Source organism: Ailuropoda melanoleuca, chromosome 12, assembly GCF_002007445.2.
Source record: "Ailuropoda melanoleuca isolate Jingjing chromosome 12, ASM200744v2, whole genome shotgun sequence".
NCBI classification, from domain to species: domain Eukaryota; kingdom Metazoa; phylum Chordata; class Mammalia; order Carnivora; family Ursidae; genus Ailuropoda; species Ailuropoda melanoleuca.
In genome coordinates this window covers 15,468,165-15,490,873 of record NC_048229.1, presented here as the reverse complement: position 1 = coordinate 15,490,873, position 22,709 = coordinate 15,468,165, and the positions used below count along the sequence as shown (strand labels likewise).

Sequence of the window (22,709 nt, the reverse complement as noted above, 5' to 3'; positions counted from 1 at the left end):
ACCACCTTAAGGTTTTTGTTGCCCAGTGGAGAGAGGGAGTTACTTTTCCTGGGGGTTCTCACTCCTGACTACGCACTAGAATCACGGGGTGGGGTAGGGGGCACTTTTAAGAAGCTCAAAACTAGGAGATTCAGAATGAATTGTTGCGGGGAGGGCCCTGGCATCCAGGGAGTTCCCCAGATAATTCTAAGTGCAGTCAGGATGGAGAATCAGAGATGATGTGTATGAAAGCATCTTGTAAAACCCTTAAGGTCCTACACAAAGTGTGCTTCCCCCACATTTAAATGATTCTTTAGGTCTGTTGTCTCAATACTTTATACCAAGAGTTTAATTTCTAAGGGACAGAAAAAGAGCTATCCTGCTGGAGTGATCTAACCCCTTATTGTGTAGGGTCCGTGAAGGACAAGGGCCTCCCTGCAGAATTCTGAGTACTTGGGGAGGACAGTCTGCTCATCAGCTCGGTCAGACACCAGGCGGTTCACCGGGCCTCCTTTGGCAGAAGGTAAAGGCATGCATTTCAAGGTTTCATGGAGACTTGCTGGCCTCCCCAGTCCCCCTATGTCAGAGCTAGGTTCCACTTATTTTAAGGGAGGGCACTAGACAACTTCTGTTTCTTCTTCTCTCCTGTACCCTGGTACTTTCTCTGGTTTTCTCTCCCAACTGTGCTGAGGGTAGAATATGGTCAGAGCTTGATGATCAGCCCTCGTAGGCTTGTCCAGCTGAGAGAAGGTGACCAGCCATTCTCTACTTCTAACTTCATCCCGCTTTTTATTCCCAACAGGCTTCCACAATTAGCACCTTAATTTTACCATTTTATTCCCTAATTGTAGGACACAATTTCAACCTTCGTTATTCATGAAAGTATGCTCCCACTCCAAAACATTACAGTGCTATTCGCTGGTGAATCAAAGAGTCACCAGGAATCCAGGGGCCAGGTTTGTAAGCCTGAGTACACTTCCTAAAGGAACTGGAAATCGTCAGACAGCTTCACAGAAGGTCCTGGCCAGACAGGAAAGGGGACCCAAAGGTAAAACTGAGTAATGGAGATGATGAAATGATTAGCGAGAGCAGAAGGGAGAGGACAAGTGTGTGTGGAAGTGAGAAGGGGAAAGATGTGGGGAATTTTAAAGTCAGAATTAAAATGTGTCCTACTACTTTTTAAAAAGGTATATAGTATCTATTTACAATTTGTTTCAAATGGGCTCCTTTTAGTTTGCTGACAAGCAGCCTTTGTGGTAAGGGGAAAGGATGTGGGGACAGGGGTCAAGAGACCTGATGTGGAGGCCAGTGATCGCCACTGGCCGTGGAACTGGGGAAAGTATCTCAGTTTCCTCATCTGTAAAAATTGGGATGAAAAATTTTTACTTGTTGCTGTGGCTGGCAGGATTAAAGGATGAAGTGTTTTGTAAGCAGTGAAGTGACACAGATGTTATGAACGTGTTGCAAAGTGCCCCACAAGCAGACACATTTTCAGTGCTTTTTATTTCCTCACAGTGAAGAGGGCAGATTGAATGCATGATAAAGAAATCATCTGAAGGGGGATGGGGAATATGCAAGTTTGTTTTTTTTTTTTGCCTAAGCACTTCCAAATTTTTTGAATGTAAGAGAATGCATTTCTTCTCTGCTAAAGAAAACCCAAAACATTATTAAAATATGACCCAGTTTACTGGGAATACGAGTAAGAGGAAACTGTTGAATGATACTCTGAGGTTGCATCAAACCCAGAACACAGAAAAACTCTAGGAGACAGACGATCAGTTCCTTTGATAAAAAAAATGCAGTATGAAAAAAAGGTGGAGAGGGACCTACGTACATATCAACTAAATCGGGTTTGTGGACTTTGGAGGCTGATTCTAATCAATCATAAAAAGACATTTATGGGCCAACTGGTTACCAGATGATATTAAGAAATTACTGTAAGTTTTTTCAAGTGTGACAACTGTATTGTGCTTGTGTGTTTTCCAGAAAGAGTCTTTATCTGGTAGAATCTATACTGGAGTGTTTATGGATGAGATAAGGGATCTTGTGATTGCTTCCATACAATCTAGGCGAGAGGGGGAGGAACTGGGTAGGGGCATAATTGAAATGGCCATATGCTGATTAGGGTTGAAACCAAAGGACAGGTAGGTAGGGATTCATCTTATTTTTTTCTACTTTTGTGTATGCTTAAAAATGTCCATAATAAAAAAGTAACAACAACTCCCCTAAAAAAACCCTAGAAATAAAAAAGTTGCAGTAGATCTATATAATGACGTTGGAAAGCTAAGATATACAAGACACGTAGAGCATCATCCCACTGATACTTAAAAACCCAGACAGCTGTAGTGCCTGGTCAGCTGCACATGCATAGGAAAAAGATCTGCGGGAAACACACCCCCGACCTCCAACAGTAGCGTCTGTCTGGGGAGAAGAGCCAGACTGGGGCGAGGGTGGGTAGCAGGGAAACGCTTTCACTTTTGTTGTTTTCTGTAGGATTTCACTTTTAAAATTGAGCACACACTCACATTGCTTGTAATTAAATTAAAATTCGACAAGACACGCCCACTCACTTTGCAATGGCCTCGTCGCGGTCCCGGATGGCCTTCTGAAGCTGCTCCTTTGGCTCCTTGTCCTCAGATGTCACTCTGAGTCGGTCTCTCTCCTCCTTTAGCGCAGTCATCTCCACACTCAGCAGTGTCACCTGATGGGAGACCACAGGGATAAATGTGGGGCTACCACTGCTGCTGGCTGGGGGGGAGCTGCCCTGAAAGAGGCAGAAAGAACAAGCAGCCCCAGGGGGGTGCTCACAGCTTTCACTTCAAGCCTGTTACCTTTTCTGGGCTCCATGCCTCAGTGAGTGGCCCCACAGCCCATTCATTGGGGGTCATCCTTTGGTGGTAGGGGGCCCTTCCCAGTGGCTCCCTCGGTGACCACAACTTACCCCACCCATTGTAGAGGAACCCCTTGGACCCCTAGAGCTCTGCAAGGGCGGGAAGCATGCCCCGCTCACCTGTGCATTTCAGAGCCTGACTCTGTGATGCTTAATCCCAAAATGCTTGTGCGATACACAGTGGTCTTTTTTTGGCTAGTCATCATCCCAAATGCTTTCCTATTTGAGGGACATTCCTGGTTGCATGAGTCTTGGTGGGAGACAGGGGATGACCTCCCAGTAAGGAAGCCAAAGGGGAGAGACATTTCCTTTCCTAGGCACACAGGCATGGAAAGGTGACCTAGATGTGCCAGTCACTCCCCCTACCTGGGACTGCAGTTCTTAAGGGCAAAGCCACATGCTGGGGGGAAATTATTACACTGACAGCAGATCGCTTCTGTGGCTCCACTTCCCATGGCTCCTTCCTGTTTTGGAACTCAGTTCCTTCCTGTTGGTTCTGTTAGCTATTAGATTTAATTCCAATACAGTTTCTCTCTTCTTAAGCAGAGAGGGTTTTCGTTGTTTGCAACAAGAAACTTTGCTTGGTAGAACTTTCAGTAAATATTTGTTGAATGAATGGAAGGGCAGAAGCCCCTTCCCAGTCAATAGGCTCAGAGAGGAGTCAGGATGACCGGCCCTGCCCTCTTGTTAAATATTACACATACTAGACATTTTTCCAAGGGAGGATCCATCCATACAGGTCGAGCCCTCCCACAAGGGGACAGATGCCACCTTTCAGTGTACCCCCCTACTCAAGTCCCAGGCCTAAACATCTTCAGACCGACTGAAATTGAGCAAAGACCCCAGGAGCAAGGCTGAGGATCAAGCTTCCCCGAAGATGCTTCGGACTCCCCAGGCTGAGCCAGCAGAGTTGCCAGCACCTGGCGTAGAGCCACTCGGGAGAAATCAGAGGACGCCCGACAATGAAGAGGCATACGGGACAATCTGTTGTTACCGGGGGCAATGGATTTTGTACTCTTAGACGCCTGGTAGGACATGTCAGGACCAGGTGCTCTGCGCTTTCATGGTGGGGACAGCTGCGGTGAGCAGGGCTACGAGCCAGAGGGAAGAACAGGTTGGGGCACCTGCAGAGGCCACGGGGTGTAGCTAGTCCTGAGGCAAGCAGGTGAGAAACCTAGCCTCACCCTACTTATTAGCAGGTTCTGTACCCTGGTAGGCCAGAAACTCAAGACCCAGAAAGTACCTGGCAGAAAGAGAGCCAGACCTCCTCCAACCAAATCAGCCCTAACATGGCCGTGGGCTGGCTGTGCGCCAGACAGGGGTTTGCCAGCTGAGTGAACTACAGATAAAACCACATGCGAGGCAGGAAATGCCAACATTTAATAGCCTCCAGAAAAAAACTCTACAAGAACTTTTTGCTTTGGTCTGGAAAACTTGGTCAAGGTAGAGACCAGCACTTCTAAGGCTATGTGCCTTAGAAATGACAAGGGACTTAGCTTCTTTGAGCTGCACATACTTTTCATAAAAAGCAGGAATAAAAATAACTAGTTCCCACCATCAAGTTGTTGTGAGGCTCAAATGAGGTAACTGACATCGAGGACTGAGCTCAGCATCTGGCACCTGGTGGCAAGCTCTGCTCCTTTTTCTCCGAAACCCGTGCGGACCAATTGCTGGTGGCTGTCATGAGGACTGACCTGGCCTGTTTATACACTGACTTAGGTTGCAGCCTCCCCTAAATCCACTTTTCCCACATAAAGTAGGTGTCCTCATGATTGAATAGGATCAAAGAAAACATCCTGAAGTCATCTATCTAGGCCCTTTCATTTGGTAATGATTTTTGTGCCTACTCTAGGTAAGGCCTGTGCTAGATGCTTTAAGAAAAGACAAAGAGAAGTCAGACCTTAAGCTTGTCCTTGTGGGGGTCTAAGGGTTAACTGGGAAGATGAGATGTGAGTGCAGGTAACCATGACAAAGCAGACCCAGGGGCTCCAGGAGGAAGGGAATCAAGAGTTTGAAGGAAGAAGTGAAACTTGAAGGATGAGTAGGGTTAAGTACAGGTGGCCGGGGAGAGTCTTCTGGGCAGAGGCAAAGGGCCAGAGAAAAGGCCCAGACATCAGGAAGCACAGGAAGTGTGCGTCTTGCCCTTTCATAGTCTACGTTCAATTGACTAAAGCAAAAGAGGGGAGATGCAAAGAACAGGGAAGAAGGCTGGATGGCCGGCATGCAGCCAGTCTGTGGAGCCACGGGAGTTTGAGGGTTCCCGCCATGTGGCAGTAGGAAGTCAATCCAGAACTTGTAAGGGTGTTCTGTATCCAAGCCGTGCTTCAGGAAGATCATTCCGAAGCATGCGGAGGGTAAGTGCGCCGGGGGAAGTGATGGCCAAAGCCACGGCGTGAAAGAATGTAGGTCTGAAATAGGGCAATGGCTAGGAAGCTGAAGGAAAGAGAACACAGTCAGATCTTACACAGGAGGGGTCACCAAGGTTTCAGCAGTGAAGGCCTTACGTGCTCCCAGTACCTGCTCTGCTGTGTTGTCGCACCCCTTCTAGAGTAACCAGCTAGTGCCCCAGTCAAGCCCTATAAAGGAACCAGACATGGACTGGAACTATTTGTTCACTTTTCTTTCTTTCTTTAAGATTTATTTATTTGAGAGAGTTTGAGAGCGAGCACACGTGAGCAGGGGGAGGAGCAGAGAGGGGAAGGAAGGAGAGGGAGAGGGAGAAGCAGACTCCCTGTTGACCAAGGAGCCTAACGCGGGGCTCCACCCAGGACCCTGAGATTATGACCTGAGCCAAAATCAAGAGTTGACCGCTTAACCAACTGAGCCACCCAGGCGCCCCAGGCCTGGGACTATTTCTCATTGCACCTCCCACAGCCTGGTTTACTGGCCTGGGAATTGGTGGAGGGGCTCCCCAGATAAGTGGTTTTCCTATTGCTTTGAACGTCCTCCCTGCCTCCCAGCAGCTGCTCCAGACCCCAGTGAGCCCTGACCAGGAGGGAGCCTGCAAAGCCGTGGGGAATGAGAGGGGGTAAGTAGGGGTGGGAGGGAGCTCTCCACGGCATAAGGGTGGGGGCGGTCTTCAGGTCTGGTCATAGATTCTTGTCTCAAACATAATTATCAGTTAAAATTAAACCTGGGCTCTCTTTTATTTAAAAATTTGGATAGGCTACTGAGGGGTTGGTCACTTTACCCTCCAGGTCCCACACCTTTTACCTCTGGCTCAGTTTCCAGGAGAAAAAAGAATACTCCCGGGTAGGAAAGCAGTGGGCTTGGAGGCTGGACCATCCCTTGGATGAGGGTTCACTCTAGTCTAGGAGCTATCGGCTGGAACTTTGGTTTCACATAACCTTGTCTGGGCTCTGCCCCCCCTCCCCCACCAAGGGGTACAGAGCTAGTCTGACTCCCTCACAATTGTAAGAGAGGCTGTGGGGCATAAGGGCGCAGTCACTTCTACCCCGAGCATCTCAGGGTCCAGTGTGGTGCAGGCACACGGCAGCGCGCAGGAGCCGCTGCACTGATGGCATGAAGAATGCGGAGCCCGCTCTGACGGCCACGTCCCCACTGGCCCGCTGCAATTCAATCTGCATCCTACCCACTGCCTTGGGAGGTCAGTGTTACTCCCCCAGGATGGTTCTGGATGGATGTAGTTTGGCGGAGAGATCTGCTGCTTTGTCTAAGCTTTTGGGAAGAGTGGGAAGAGATGACCCACTCAGGAGGCCCAATTCTATACCCCATGGGACTGAGCAGAACTATCTGCTTGCTGAGCTATCTGAGGGAACCTGCAGGAACTGGCATCAACCACTTATCAGCTGAACTGTTAAGGAGAATCCGTGGTGGAGACAGGCTCCAGAAGAGCTGCGTCCAGACGCTCAGCAACCTGTGCCTCGCTCTTGCTTCTCAGTAATGCCCCGGCTGCTTCTAGTTCTGCTACTCTGAGAGGCAACAAAAAAGCCAACCAGCCAATACCAAAGAGCTGATAAGAAGCACCCCCACAACAATTTAAGCAGGCTTTAAAGTAAATAAAACTCTTATTTACCCAAGGAACTTTTAGGTCCTCTTTGTTCTGTTTTGGTTCTTACAGTGTGAAGACCTGTGCTGGTGTCTGAACTGCTCCCTGGCCAAATGACCACCTGAGGGACTCAGGTTTCAGGCACGCCAGTGTCTCTGGCTGCCCCATCCCGCTCAGCCAGAAACAAGCTACGGAGGGGCATCTTTCAGTCTTCACTATCTGCTCACTCCCAGAAAGAAGAGTACAGCTACAGATGAGGGAGGGTCTCCCAATATCTTCAAGAGAATTATATTAGAATGTCCAATGGGTATGACCCCCAAAAGGAGTTTCTTTCTGTAAGGTCCTTTAAATTTAAGAAATACTGACTGAAGCAAAAGCCAGGCTTAACTTCCATCTCTCAGAGATCTGGTGCAGCAGGAAGGGATGACCGGCTGTGCACGAGGGAGGAAGGGGGCAACCTGGGTGGGGGCAGGGTTTAAAATGCTGCCTGTTTGGTGTCCCCCACAAGTGGGACAGAGCACTACACATGACCTTTGTCAAAAGGAAGCGCCTTATCTATCTCCTAAGACAGAATTTAGAAGCTCCTTTCTGGGTGGGGGCTGCTCCTAAGCCCTTTAGAACTTTTCAGATTGGATACAGATGCCCTTCTCCAGGATTCTCAAAGAGAGGTGAAATCATGATCAAACAGGAACGGAAGAGCAAGAGCAGCAGTAAGTGCTTCTAAGGCTGAAAAACAGGCTGGCAGAGGTGATGGCATGACAAAGAGAGAACAGGCCTGCAAAGATCAATTGCTTCTTGGTTTGCAAACTTCCCTGCTTAGAAGCTGCTGGAAAAACATCCCTGAATGTCCTGAGAGCCATGGCACTTTAAACTGTCAGAATCCGCCAGATAATTTGGGTTCTGTGGAAGGCAGCATGTCACTGGAGGAAATGGAGGGTCAGCTATTCTTATCCCTAACAATTTTACTTTGGGCTAAACCGGAGGGTTGGCTTCTTCTCTTGAAGACGCCCAGCTTACCTCAACTTCAGGTCACCGTCCTCTGAGGATGTGTCAGAGAGCCACTTCTCAAATAGACGTGGGAGAGGGAACTCACGAGGGTCCCAAGAGATGCTGGGGGGGCACATGCACATTCCCTGCTCGGGACTGAGGATGGGGGTGCTCACCTGACTGTGGAGTTGCTGCAGCTCCTCTAGGCTTTGCCTCAGTTTACCCCTCTCCCCCTCCATGAGTTCCCTTAGGGCTCTCGAGTCCTCACTGGTCTGCCTTATCTGTTCCTCTAAGGAGTCATCGTCAATTCTCCGGGAGCTCTGCCAGCAAAAGGGAAGGCCACCGACCGGAGAGATGGTGCAAGCAGGGGTGGGTGTGGTGAGACGGTTAGTGGGGGAGAGAGAGGGGAGAGATGGGTCGGTTTAGAGGAGAGCAGAAGAGAGGAGATGGGGTGGGGAAGTGGAGGGGAAGAAAGGGAGAGAAAGGGAGAAAAAGAGAGAGGAGGGAAGAAAGAAAGGGTTAGAGGAGAGAGATTCTCTTGCCCAATTTGGATCTGCAAACATTAGCTAGACATTTATTTTTGTGTCGGGCTTCAGGGGAGGGAAGTCGCGTGGCGTGAACAGCACACTTCACTCCGACAGCTCCCATCCCCCACCATGACCCGGCCTCCACAGCTACAGCACATTCCACCAATCCACGTGGTATGCCCAGGTAAGGACACCCACCCTCTGGCAGGACTTCATCTAATATGGGTAGAAAGACGCTAACTATTCTGTAGGAGGGTGGGCCCTGAAGAGAACCACCACCCGAGAGCCGGGGGTGTGAACGGAGAGTAGGTCTGGCAGAAATCTGTCACGAAGCTGGAAGAAATGCCAGTCTGCCCAGGAAGCCCACGGGAACATTCCTCTCCCCCATGGGAGGAGCCACATCTGGAATTCTAAAAGGCCCTTGCTGACCTCAACTTTCTGGGCTCACTTGTATCATTTTAGCAGAAGCTCCAGATCTTTAAAGTTTGCCTCTTCACAGCTAACTCCACCACCAGGACCAATGAGCTACAGAAAAGAAACTGGCAGTTTGCACCTAGATCCAAATTTCTACATCCAAAGCTTCTAAGGAAGTCCTTGACTTCGAGGCCACCGTGGCCTGGATTTAACCACATGGAGAAAGGACTCCACTTGTATGCCAGTGTCTTCGGGAAGATGACTCTGGAACTTCCATTCCCGGACACTCTGCCCCTCCGGCCGGTCACCAGTATACAGTGCTCTCGGACAATAAGGGCTCAGACGACCTTCTCGCAGACTCTGCAAGGTTCCCCTTCTGGGTTTAACCTCGTCCCCCGTGCTGGCTTTCAGCCTCCCACCAGCCAGCTCATGTGGGGTGAGGAGCTTCTCAGTCTGGCCGCTTACCGTGGGCTCCATGCCATCCACGATGCTCTGTATCAGCCTCTTGAGTTCGCTCAGGGCCATGCGCAAGCTGCCGGCCGGCACATCCTTGGCAGATGAAGTTTCTGAAGACTCGTCCATCGAGGAGTCCGTGGAGACGGCTGAGTCGGCACTGTCGTTCCCTCGGAGGTGCGAGCAGAGATAGCGAACCTGGCAGTAGGCCTCCCAGAGCTGCAGTCTCAGCTGCTCCACAAAGAACCGTTCTTGATTACAGACTCTAGAGAAGCCTGCCACCTGCTCATCTTTTTCTAGTGTAGGAACCCAACATTCTGACACCCAAGAGACTAGTTCTAGGAAAAAGAGTTTTTCTTTTTTAGATCACCTGTCCCAAGAAATACTGATACCTGTTCTGGGCCCAGTACATCTATCCAGACTCCTAATTCTTAATTTCCCAGCCCTCTACTCCCCTCCCATTTATCATATAAGCACTTCTTTATATAGTTCGTTACTTTGATAGGAGTCATGATTAGGGGAGTAAGTGGTTAGGAATAGTATGAAAAGAAGCCATTTGGATGGATGGTGAATGTGCTAGAGCCCAGTCAGTATAAGAGGTATGAGGCTGAGGACGAGCCAACAAGCATCTCCTAAGGGGCACTGGGGCAACAGTGAGCCCGGGACAGGCTTTGGTCAGGGCCTGCTTCCCGACGGCTCTGGCCAGCAAGCCTAGGCTTGCAGATGCAGGGCCACAGGCCCTCGCCGGGAGGAAGCAGAAACAGTAGGCACTGGGCCACAAGGAGGACGGACAGGCTCCCGCAGTCCAGGGCCTGCCCTGCAATCCCTGGGCAACCTCGCACATGCCAGAGCGACAGGATAGCAGCACCTGCTCTCTCTCCTGCTCCAGCTCCTCAGCCTCCATGCTCTGTTCTATCTCGGACAGGAGGGACGTGCTGGTGGCAGCGCAGCTCTGCAGGCTCCTCTCCTCGGTGAGCTCTTCCACCTTCCCCTGCAGCTGTCGGTAGGAGAGCCGCGCCTCCTGGAGCTCCAGCTGGCTCTGATGCAGCTTGTGGAAGAGACAACAAACGGTCGCGTGAGGCTTCCCCGAACCGAAAACAAACAAGAAAAACTGATCCCAAACCTGACCATGCTTCTAGGTCCAACTACCAATTTACAGGAAAATATAGAGGACAGAAGATGTTAGATTACACCAGCGGTATGCAGGCAGTAAACTCCAGCCTCGGGAAATTCTGGGGGACACACAGCTCAGCTTCTTCAACATACACATTTTCAGAAAAAAAGAAAAGATAAAGGGGGAACCTCTAGATTAAAAGAGACTCAAGAGACATATTAACCAACTGCAATGTATAGGCCTATTTTAATTTCCATCTTGATTCAAGTAAAAAATGTGAAGAAACAATTATGACATTTATAAGACAGTTAAAAATTTGAACACTGACTATTTGATATTAGGAAAATATTGCAGGGCCCCTGGCTGGCTCAGTCAGTAGAGCATGTGACTCTTGATCTTGGGGTCGTGAGTTCGAGCCCTATGTTGGGCATGGAGTTTACTCAGAACAATAAAAAATTTAAAAAAAAAAAAGAATATTACTTTCTTTCCTTGCATATAATAGTCCTGAGGCTTTTTTTTTTTTTAAGATTTTATTTATTTGAGAGAGAGAGAGAGAGAGAGAGAGCACAGCAGGGGGAGTAGCAGAGGCAGGAGAAGCAGCCTCCCCGCTGAGCAGGGAGCCCAACACAAGGCTTAATCTCAGGACCTGGGATCATGACCTGAGCCAAAGGCAGACGCTTAACGGAGCCACCCAGGCATCCCCTGTGGCTATGTTTTTTTTTTTAAGTTATCATTCTTTATTTACCGATGAAATTATAAAAATTCTGGGATTTACTTCAGAATAATATAAGAGAGAAGCAAGTAGATGTAACGAACTTAGGGTGGGACTGGCTGGGGCTCAGTGATTTATTTAGCTGGGAATGGGGGCATGGGGCATCATCACACTATTGTATTTTTGAATTTGTATGAAATTCTCCATATTAAAAAATAAACACATATAAAGGCACGCAAAGTAAGGTACAATTAAGACTCTCACCAGAAAGACTAAAATAAACAACAAAATAATAATGATACCAAGTGCCGATGAGGGTGTGGAACATCCGGGACTCTCGTTGCTGTTGGGAGTAAAGATGTACAACCACGCTGGGAAACTGGCAGTTTCTACAGGTGAAATACACAGCTGTCCCAGGACCCAGCAGTTCACTTTGAGGTGCAGATCGAACACAAATGGCTGTGTATGTGCATGCAAGACAAACGGGATGTCTATAGCAGCACTATTCTTAAGAGCCACAAATGGGAAATAATCCAAATGCCAATACAGAATGGAGAAACACAGTCACACGCAGGAATACTATACATCAGTGAAAAAGAACACACGGCTACTATATGCCACAACATGGACGGATTTCATAGACATCATGTCAAGCAAAAGCCAGACATAAAATACATAATATGGAACTCATTTATAAAAAATTGTAAAACTTCACTGAAATAGAAGAGATGAAAGTGGAAGAGAGGTCTGCTTTTGAGGAAGTGTCAGGTTATTAACTGGGAAGTGCAAGAGGGAGGCTTGTAGGGTACTGATAATGGGCTTGATCTTGATCTGGGAGGTGGTTACACAGGGGTGTACATGTGTAAAAATTCACTGGGCTGGCCACTTAAGATTTGTATGCTTTACTGTATGTATGTTGTACATACAAAAAAATTAAGGGTAAAAGGTTGTTTGGAAAGAAGCTGAGGGTAGGATTTGGAATAACACTTGGGTAGAAATACCAAGAATTCCTAAACCCATGAGAAAAAGAGGTCTCTGCCTACTTTGTGTGTCATACCTCACAGTTTACAGATAAGGCCCAGGCCTGGGAGGGGCTTCCACAGAGTGGGAGGCTCAGAGAAGGAGAGGGATGCCAGCGGTAGAGGCGATAGCAATGCAGCTATCCCAGCCTTCAGGCCAGGGCTCCTTCCCTCTCTCTTGCTGCCGTTACTTCACGCCTCTCTGCATTCTCTGGGCCCCTTCCCTGTGGAGTCCAAACAGGCCCTCACCACCTGCCGAGTTTCCTACTGCTGAATGTCCACACCACCATGGCTGCTAAGTGCCGTACTCTCCTACTGCACTCCGTCACTACGCCAGCTGTTACCACAACAAACCCTAACTGCAGGATCTTCATCTGCACACTAACCACTATGCACATGTCCGCATAGGACACCTGCACAAGAGCAAGGCTTTCTACTCCTGTATCTGTGGACTGCCCACCCCTCCCTTTTAAAAGACTGTGGGGGGTTGGGGCGAGAAAGAATTTCCTGGGATTTAAATTTAACTAATTTATTCTTTCATAACACAGGATTTCTGGGGTCACCCCTGTTCATTAAAAATAAAGCAGCCACAATTCTGTCTGTTCCAGACTGCTGGCCAGATAGACTTGTGGCTCCTGCCGAGATCCAGACACTGAGCAGCAGTGGGTAGCAACTCTGAGCTCTGTAGTTCTCCTGAATGGAGCAGGCGGCCTTGTGGAGCCTCCAGCCCATCCTTTAGGTGCCCTAGGGCCTTGTCTCTGCTGGTCAGTATCAGACAGTGGCGCCAGTGATCCGATGCCCCCGTACTAGGAAGAGTCTGGAGCCTGGCTTCTCAGAGAATGAAAAAGGGAATGGGCAAGCCTGCTCTGTCTGCATGGTTCCCATGGATCAGCAATACCTGCTGGTCCAGTGGGAACTCCTCCAGCCCCAGTTTTGAGAAAACTCAGAAAGAAGAAATAAGGGTTAAAAAAAGAGAGAGAGAGACACACATTTCTAGGAAGCATTTGGCATAATTACAAATGGCATACTAAGTTGGCAAAATGCTTTACAATTATTTTCTAGGCAACTCCACATACATCTCAGCAGGAGAAGTTCAGCACAGACAAGTACAAGTTCTTATGCACTGGACAAAATTAGTTCAATTACTCATGCACACTCGAGGGTGCTTAATTAATTATAACAGCAAGAGAACAAAAGACCAGGACAGGTCTGCCCTCTCTGGTCAATAACGGATCCACAAGCACGCGCAGAAAAACCAAACCAGAGGAGTCTATTCAATATAAGAAACCTCTAAAATAAGAATTATCATGCTTTGTATAACAAAGATGACACCAAATACACTTATATAGATATAAATAAGGAAGACACTAAATGCCTTGTGTTGGTGTAGTACGCTAAGTGTACAATACTCATGCCCCTCAAGCTGGCAGAGGTGGGAGAGCACCCTCCCATCTCACACTGAGGGAACAAAGATGCTATGATGTTAAGTGTCAGAGCAAAGTCTATACTGTAGGCCATCTGCCTCCTGGGTCACCCCCAGCGTGGGGCCTATGTTTCTGCTGATGAAATTCTGGGACAAGGCCCCTGCACACATCTGTAAGATGCCCCAGTGGGTATGATCGTATAGGGCAATTAAGTGGTCCATAGAGGGAAAAAATCCTTAACTGGGTATTAAGAGTTCAGCAAAATGTCCAGTTTTTTAATTTATTGGGTATTCAACAAATAATTTTTATACCTACTGTCAGCTTGAAAAAAAATGAGAGCTGGAGTTGATTGGTGGTTTAAAAATCTGCCTTAGGCAGTAGAACCCCACCTACATAGTGGACTAGATTCAAGAGGAGCTACCCGGGTTGTGCAGGCCTGACACCCTGCCTACTCGCCTTCTCATCCTTTATCTGAAACAAGGGATTAAAATCATGGAATTATACACATTCCAAGGCCACCAGCTCTACATCTCGCAAGTCTGATTTAGACCTCTCAACTCCCACCTGAGTAAGCTGGCATTTTTATTCATTTCTGCATCAGTACAGGCCATTTGAGCCACAGAAAGGGCTTTCTGGAGGACACTGGTAACTAGCAGCAGCTTAAGGAAAATTTCCTATGAGCTGAAGGAAAAGAATCTGAAAAAGGTGGGAAAGATAAGAATTCAGCCCATAGGGACGCCTGGGTGGTGCAGTTGTTAAGCGTCTGCCTTCGGCTCAGGGCGTGATCCCAGTGTTCTGGGATCGAGCCCCACATCAGGCTCCTCTGCTAGGAGCCTGCTTCTTCCTCTCCCACTCCCCCTGCTTGTGTTCCCTCTCTCGCTGTCTCTGTCAAATAAATAAATAAAATCTTAAAAAAAAAAAAAAAGCATTCAGCCCATAAACACAGATTCTCCAAATCAAAGTGTGCAATGCCTGACTTGATAAAGGCCATGCAGGGAGTGACACTCTCTCATTCCTGAAGAAGCCCAGTCAGAAGAACACGGATGTGCAGATGGCGAGGCTGTGAATGTGGTGTGACCTGGGGTTCTTGCTGCCACAGGGCGCACAGCCCACAGCGTTAGCCAGGTGCTGGATGGCACACACTGGTTCTGCTCTTCCCCATCCTTTGGTCCCCAATTCTTGGTTTGAAATAAGGACTTCTCATTTGTGAATATAACTTAGACTGAAAAGGTCTTTCAGGCAGGGGTCATTTCTGCATTTTTCTGTATTTCTTCTTCTTCTTTTTTTTAAAGATTTTATTTATTTACTTGACAGGGAGAGAGACGGCCAGCAAGAGAGGGAACACAAGCAGGGGGAGTGGGAGAGGAAGAAGCAGGCTCCCAGCGGAGCAGGAAGCCCGATGCGGGGCTCGATCCCGGGACTCTGGGATCATGCCCTGAGCCGAAGGCAGACGCTTAACCGACTGAGCCACCCAGGCGCCCCTACATTTTTCTGATTTCTTTTCCTTCTCCTCCATACTCTACCTCAGCAACCTCAGGTGAGTGCCTTGATGGGGTAAGAAATGCTGGTGAGACACTGACTTGCAGAGGCAAGGGATGTGCTAGACATCACTGAGCACCATGTGAAGCAGGTGGGAGGGCCCTAATTTTAATTCTACCAAGGACTTACTACGCTACTTTGGTAAATGATTCACTTTTTTCTAAGCCTCAGTTTTAGAATGTACGCAAAAGCACTCTTTCCCTGTAAAGAAGTATACAAATGTTCACCACTATTAACCACTGTCAACCTTAGAATATGAGTCAACTCGTTTCCATCTTGAAAACAGCTGTGAGGCTTTAGCCAGAATCATCTTCTAGTCAACATTTATGGAGGATCTACTGCCTGCAACGTTCCAAGCTGAAGGTACAAAAAACCCGGAGGGTGGAAAACTGCTCATTTGCCCTTAAAGAGGTTAATCACTCGGGTTAGGAGCTTAGCTGACAGTGTCAATAACACGCCATGTTAGCCTACGAAGTTTCCTTATCCCACGTCCTAGAGTTTTCTGCAACAGCTGACTGCTGAGCCCAGTGGGGCCTGCCATGGCCTGGTCTTTGGGGAGGGACCTGCCTGGTGCTCACACACTTTGGCTGACCACCCCCACACGAACGACACTGTTGCAATTTCCCCCAGTGCCTGGCACTCTCAGAGGGAGCCCAAGGGAAGGTGTGCACTCTTAGCCACTGTCCCTAGGTGCTCCTAGGCCACTTCGGCAAAGCCACCTTGGTAGCAGAAGTCACACTGTTTCTGGGGAGGCTAGGAGCAATTATCTTTTTGTTTAGGGGGTTGTCAAGTGTGAGCCTGGGGATTCAGCTGAGGACTGGTGGCAGGTCTCAGATAAGGACAAATATGGCCATGAAGCTACTTCTTTCAGGAAGGAAAAAGAGGGGGCGCCTGGGTGGCACAGCAGTTAAGCGTCTGCCTTTGGCTCGGGGCGTGATCCCGGCGTTATGGGATTGAGCCCCGCATCAGGCTCCTCTGCTATGAGCCTGCTTCTTCCTCTCCCACTCCCCCTGCTTGTGTTCCCTCTCTCACTGGCTGTCTCTATCTCTGTTGAATAAATAAAATCTTTAAAAAAAAAAAAAAAAGGAAGGGGGCGCCTGGGTGGCACAGCGGTTAAGCGTCTGCCTTCGGCTCAGGGCGTGATCCCGGCGTTATGGGATCGAGCCCCACGTCAGGCTCCTCTGCTGTGAGCCTGCTTCTTCCTCTCCCACTCCCCCTGCTTGTGTTCCCTCTCTCACTGGCTGTCTCTATCTCTGTCAAATAAATAAATAAAATCTTAAAAAAAAAAAAAAAAGGAAGGAAGGAAAAAGAGGCCAATTAGGTTCACAAAGGGTCAGCCTATGCCTTTTCCAGCAACTGTTGAAGCAGAATGTAAGTCTTGCTGTGTTCAGGGGGCAGCTTCTTGATTTCTGCTCCGTGCAAGCTGATTAAAGGCATCAGCCCGGGAAAGCAGCAGCAGAGAGCACTGTGAGCCAAGCACAGACAGTCACAGGCTCCCTCTGAAACCTCTAGTGGATTTCACAAGCCCTAGGAGGCAGAATGACACTCCTCATGTTCCAGTCATGTTAACAGCCCAGAAAGAACTCTCTGAAACTGCTCCAGGGGCCAGTGGCTCAGAACAAATTGGAAGGATAACCTGTGGGTAGCGATGCACTTGTTTTTGCCAGAGCCAGACTGGCCAAGCTGGTGAGTACCCAAGGAGAACGACAACAGGGCCAAAAGAGAGACCCCGGCTTTACCCTCTCCTGACCCCTACGGTGGTGCCGGCCCCTCAGCTTCCTTCCGGCTGGGCAGCTAAGTGCTCCTTTCAGCTGGCCTGGCTCTAGAGGACAGCTTCTCTGCCTTAGTACCTGTAGGTCTTTGTCATGGCCTTGCCTCTCCAGGATCAGCACCCGGTCCTGTAGCTCCTCCACAGTCCCCTGGAGCAGGTCATTTTCCTCTAAGGTGGCACTGAGACGATGCTCCAGCTCCCGTTTCCGATCCGACAGCATCTTGATCTGAAAGGGTGGAGAGTCACAGGGGCGGTGTGCAGTTACACCCAGGCTGATGAGCCGCAAGGGAGGAACCAGCCCCAAACATGAAGGCAGGTGTCTCCCCAAGCGCTCTGCCCATCTCTGAGAGAACAGCCGTGAACTCCCAAGCTGAAGAGACAGCCCCTCCCTTCTAGAAACCTGTCCGGGAAGGGGTGGGAGATGAGCTTTGGGGAATCTGGAATGTGGGATGCCAGGCGGAGGAAGGGAAGGTCAGTGTTCTGGAAATTCCACAGATAAGACAGAGAAGGACTCCACCTTGCCTGTCCATGACTTCACCTCAACCCCACAATTTATGGGGGAATGGAACCCAACTTGTGGTTCCATTCTTCCTTCTCAAGTCATGAGCGCAGGAAAATGCCTGAGACAGCCTCTTGAACTGCTGTCTTGTCATACTTTTACGGCTCTCTTCTGTGCTTTCCCCCACTGCTAACAGGTCTGGCTCTAGAGGTCACGGTTTGGACCTGGTGCCCCAAGTTAATGGGGGAGCCAGCAGGGTACAGAAACAGAGTGGTGTCGGCATCAGCCTGTGTCCTGGAAGCAACAGGACATGGACACAAGTGAGCAACTGATTTTACTCAAAGTGTTTTTTTGCCTGAGCAAGTCATTTGTGAATAGGAGCAATTTCACTCTTTTTATTAAACAGGCTGGTGTGTTTGTACACTGCATATCTAGCCAGTCTCAAGAGATATAAATCTTCTTTTAGGAAGCCTGTCTAGTCTCTTCGATGTCAGTAAGAAAACAAAGGAAAAGAGGAAAGAGACGCCAAGTCTTCTGGCCTCAAGGTCTATAGACTCAGGAGCCGTGCCAGCACTCCACAAGGCCAGTGATGCTTCACCCCAAGAACACTGCCCCGCTAAGGGGACATGAAAGCCTTCCCAAGTCCTGCATGCAGTTCCCACTGGCTCCTCCCACCTATCAGTTACTTGTTGGACTTGTCTCTCAACCAGCTTCTTGCTCCTGACATGGTTAAGATGTTCTCCACTCTCCAGTCTGGCTTGGAGAACCATCCATTAGGGGGACCAACCTCCGACCCTTCCTGGGGAGATTTTGAAATGAATGTGTAATGTGTCTGAGGTTCTCCGAAATCCACCTTTCCCCCTGCTTTTTGTCTGTTCTCGTTCTCCACACTAGAATTCTGTTCAGAGGGCACAGATCGTCCCTGGGCACCAATCAATCAGATAGTATGCTGTCCTGGGGAAATGAAGTATGTGGCCTTTGTCCAGAGAGATCAGGTATCTGGGCAAACAAAGAAATACTGTCTAAAGTGTGCACCTGGGTGAGAGACAAAAAGGAATAGGTCTCTTCTGTGAATGGGGCCACTATTCCCCACACTGAAGCACGTTACCCACGTGAAGGAATTCTTACTCCAACTGATATTCATTTAAATACCCTCTGACCTTTATATTTTCCTTCCATGGATAATCTTTGTTTCTCAAGTTCCGCTCAGTGAAATCATGAGGTAATACAGTTCTGACAGATAATCCTGGCCCCTTAAAAAAAAAACCTCGGAAGTTCAGAGCTACATGAAGTAACGTGCTTGACCAACTTCATAGGTTGGCTTTTTAAAGTAGCAGTGTTACCGGATGAAACAAGGCAACGACACTCCATTACCCCACCCTGTACACCCTGAAACTTGTGACCAAATCTGCCAATTAACATTCCTGGGAATGACTCTGGGTCACAGGGTCTTGAAATAGTAAGCAGAGGGGAGAGGAAAACAGGCAATCTGAAGGAGTCAGAGCTTGGCAAAGGCAGCTGAACGGCAAGTCATGCACACAAGTGGTCACAGACAGGCATGCCACACCCCACCAGGACCAACTACTTACTTCAAGAACCTGCTGCTCGGTACCAGTAGTATTTCCAAGGGAGGGGAGAAAGGGAGGGAATGACAGGCAGGAGAAAAGAGAAGATATTGACAGACTTTAGGAAAAACATCTTCAGGTCATTTCCAAAGCAGGAGAGCAGCCACCTGGGCTTCTCTGGGCCTGACCACACCTACCGATTCCTTAACCACATGGGGGTGTGATTCCTCTGGCTCTAGCCTGTCCCTTCAAGTGTAACTTAGCCAAAGGGTTGCTGTCCAGACAACCGGCTTAGGGGCCCTCAGAATCAGATTAGGTGGAATCCTTGGGGGGGGGCGCGGAAGCGGGGAGGGGGGGAAGAGCCCCCTTTTGGGCTGGTGATAGGACTCCCCTCTTCTCACCTCCCACAACTGGGTTCTCACAGAGCTGTCCCCTAAGTGCTTTTTCTTTCCCTCTGGCCCACTGAGGGCCATAGACCCTGACTGCCATGCTCTGGCTCACACACTCCACATGGAGTGCTTTCCATGAATTAACTCATCAAACACAACGACTCTATGAAAGTAGCTACTTCTATTACTCTCATTTTGTACGTGAGAATATGATAGGTCCCATTAAGGTGGACTGAACTGGACCTAAACAGAATGGAGAAAGGAAAAATTCTCTTTCCATCTTCTATTTAGGACTGGCAAGAATCTTTTTGGACCAATCAACATATTCCATAAAAGTAGGTCATTCATGATTTCAACACACTGAGCAGTAACTCTGAGCAACCTTCTTTCAGACAAGAGGCTGCCCATGCAACATGAATCAAGTGTTCCCCGTTTAGTTTCTCACAGATACATCTCTCTTTAGAGATTTTAGACAGAGCAGGTTTTGCCTCCCAGTTCAGAAGACTCCTTAGCCAACAGACCTAGTGCAGCGCCTCCGCGGAGAGCACTTCCATCTCCGAGCACCGCCACACGGGGATGCTCACCTCAGCCTGAAGGCTTTCAAGCCTGATGATGTGCTGGTTGGTGGACGAGTTCTTCTCGCGAAAGTCTTCTCTGAGGGCATGGACTTGCAAGGAGAGCTGTCTCTCAACTTCGGACGCCTGCAACCAGAGGAGACCTTCAGGGTGGACTCAGAGGTTGTGCAAAGGGAGTCTGTGAAGACTTTTCTGCCTTTCGTTTCCCAAGCATCCTATACTCTGTAAGGAGTATAGGATGAAATGCTGGCTTCCCACCCCCGGTCCATGTGCTCCCTAGTGCTCAAACAAGACCAACCCCCATCTCTACTTCCACTCCGGAGGAGTCTGTCTCGGTAAAGACCCCTTTGCTAGTCAGAGGAAACAGGCCTAGGAACAGTAAGCTCTCAAATGTTCGATATCATCATTACTATTTTGTACACAGCAGAAGCTCAGCAAACATCTACTAAATTGAGAGAAAGTCTCAGTGTTTTACATAAAAGAGTAAGAGATAAACCAACTACCTTAAAAACTCATTTATTTCTTAGAAATTTCCTTATTTATAATCTCTCACTCCTTTATTTTCTCTTTATTTCCTCAGCAGGGCCCAGGTAAATCATCCCTGTCTCCATTTCTCATTTCCATTCAACATGGGCACTATTTGAAGTTCCCTGTCATGTCTGTTAAGATTTTTTAATTTTTAAAGATTTTTATTTATTTATTTGAGAGAGAAAGAACGTGAGTGAGAGAGCATGAGAATGGGAGAGGAGCAGAGGGAGAAGCGGACTCCCCACTGAGCAGAGAGCCCTACGTAGGACCTGATCCTAGGACCCTAGGATCATGACCTGAATTGAAGGCAGACGGTGCTTAACCGACTGAGCCACACAGGCGCCCTGTTAAGAATTTATTTTTAAAGATTTTATTTTAAAGTAATTTCTACACCCAGCATGGGGGTCGAACTAATAATCCTGGCATCAAGAGTTGCACGCTCCACCAACTGAGCCAGCCAGGTGCCCCAACATCTGTTAAGATTTTTGCCATTCAGGGGCGCCTGGGTGGCTCAGTCGTTAAGCATCTGCCTTCAGCTCAGGGCGTGATCCTGGAGTCCTGGGATAGAGCCCCGCACCAGGGTTCCTGCTCTGCTGGGAGCCTGCTTCTTCCTCTCCCATTCCCCCTGCTTGTGTTCCCTCTCTCGCTGGCTGTCTCTATCTCTGTCGAATAAATAAATAAAATCTTAAAAAAAAAAAAAAGATTTTTGCCATTCAATCCTCAAGGACATCCTTTGCAACTTTTAATTCTCTGGGGAATATTGGCTGAGGCACTTATTTCCCACCCTAACCCATTTATTTTCTAATGCTCCAACACAGCAAAACACCAAAGACTTTTAGGGTATCAGCACCTTCTCTTGAATATGAAGGAGAGTATTTTGAAAGAATGCTTCCTTGATAAGATTTGAACTCTTATCTTTTTCCTGGAGTCCCAGCCCAGCTTCCAGTGTCCATGGGCTCTGAACACTGCCCAGGAGAGACAAGAGCCACAGGATAGGTTAATTAACTGCCTCGGAGCTTTCTTGAGGCTGAAAAGGGGTCAGTAAGCTTTATGAGTCCTTGGGCGAGATCACCGCGTGCTGAAATGTTAGGAGGTGGGACAGTAATAATGTCGATACGGTAGGCTAGCTGTTCAGTGAGGCTTTCACATTAATAGATAATGTTCGATAGCTGTTTTCTTTTTACTTTTCTTTAAAAAAAGATGTATTTATTTATCTTAGAGAGAGACTGAGCACAGGTTGGGGGAGCAACAGAGGGAGAGAATCCCCAAGCAAACTCCCTGCCGAGCACAGAGCCCACACAGGGCTCAATCCCATGACCCTGAGATCACGACCTGAGCTGAAGCCAAGAGTCACACACTCAACTGACTGAGCCACCCAGCACCTGTCAATAGTTGTTTTTATCTCCAAGTGCTATATAAGCAATATCCATTTTTGTTTTGGTCCCATAGATTCAACAAACGTAGCTCCCCTGAATTGATGGCCATGTAAGAATCTTAGACTGTAGTTCTAATTTTTGAACAGTTACAAAACACACAACAAAATAAAACCAAACCACCTCTTCTTCCTTATTCTAAATTTAATTTCAGACACCACAAGCTTGTTTTAGTTTTCTTAATCACTTAGAAACACAATGTTAGTCATCTTGCCTAAAATAACATTAGTGATATATACTGAGTATTTACTATATGTGCCAAGAATTGTGCTAAATGCTTTAAATGCATTATCTCAATTGTCACAACCAAAGCAGTGCCTATCACGCCCAATTTACTAATGAGAGAACAGGCTCAGGGAAATGAAGGAACTTGCCAACTTCTCAGTAAATGATGGCATCAAAATGGTAAACTTTGGGCTGTCTGGTCACCAAATTAGGACTTTAATACAGGCATACCCTGTTTTGCTGCACTTCGCTTTACTGTACTTTGCAGATACTGAGCTTTTTCCAAATTGGAGCTTTGTGGGCAGCCTGCATCAAGCAAGTCTACCAGTGCTATTTCGCCAACAGCATTTGCTCACTTCATGTCTCAAGTGTTCCATTTTGGTAATTCTTGCAGTACATAAAGCTTTTTCATTATTATTTTATTTCTTCTGGCCATCTGTGACCTGTGATCTTTGATGTTACTACGTAGTTGCTTTGGGGTGCCACGAAACATGCCCACAAGAGACAGCAAACTTAATCAACGTTGAGCGTGTTCTGACTGCTCCACTGCTCTCCGGACGGCCATTCCCCCGTCTCTCGCCCCCTCCCCAGACCTCCCCATTCCCTGAGACGCAACAGTGTTGACATCAGGCCAGTTAATAACCCTACAGTGGCCTC

At 48.1% G+C, this 22,709-nt stretch overlaps 1 protein-coding gene across 5 annotated transcripts in view; it reads right to left on the bottom strand.

Annotated features, from left to right (window-relative positions):
- The window catches only part of BICDL1 (BICD family like cargo adaptor 1), a 98,398-nt gene that overhangs the window by 6,392 nt on the left and 69,297 nt on the right, over window positions 1-22,709 (bottom strand). For 2 of the 5 annotated variants that reach the window (XR_004619120.1, XM_034638938.1), the window contains exons 3-9: window positions 19,876-19,992; window positions 18,927-18,938; window positions 16,918-17,064; window positions 10,128-10,307; window positions 9,272-9,490; window positions 8,042-8,185; window positions 2,550-2,680 (exon numbers count right to left, since the gene is read on the bottom strand). Coding sequence is in view for 4 of the 5 variants with exons in the window: in XM_034638938.1 (XP_034494829.1) it covers window positions 2,550-2,680; window positions 8,042-8,185; window positions 9,272-9,490; window positions 10,128-10,307; window positions 16,918-17,064; window positions 18,927-18,938; window positions 19,876-19,992 (950 nt within the window). In the remaining variant the exon portion in view is untranslated. The remainder of the gene's footprint in view (window positions 1-2,549; window positions 2,681-8,041; window positions 8,186-9,271; window positions 9,491-10,127; window positions 10,308-16,917; window positions 17,065-18,926; window positions 18,939-19,875; window positions 19,993-22,709) is intronic. The other 3 variants (XM_034638940.1, XM_034638939.1, XM_034638941.1) reach the window with 3 other exon arrangements.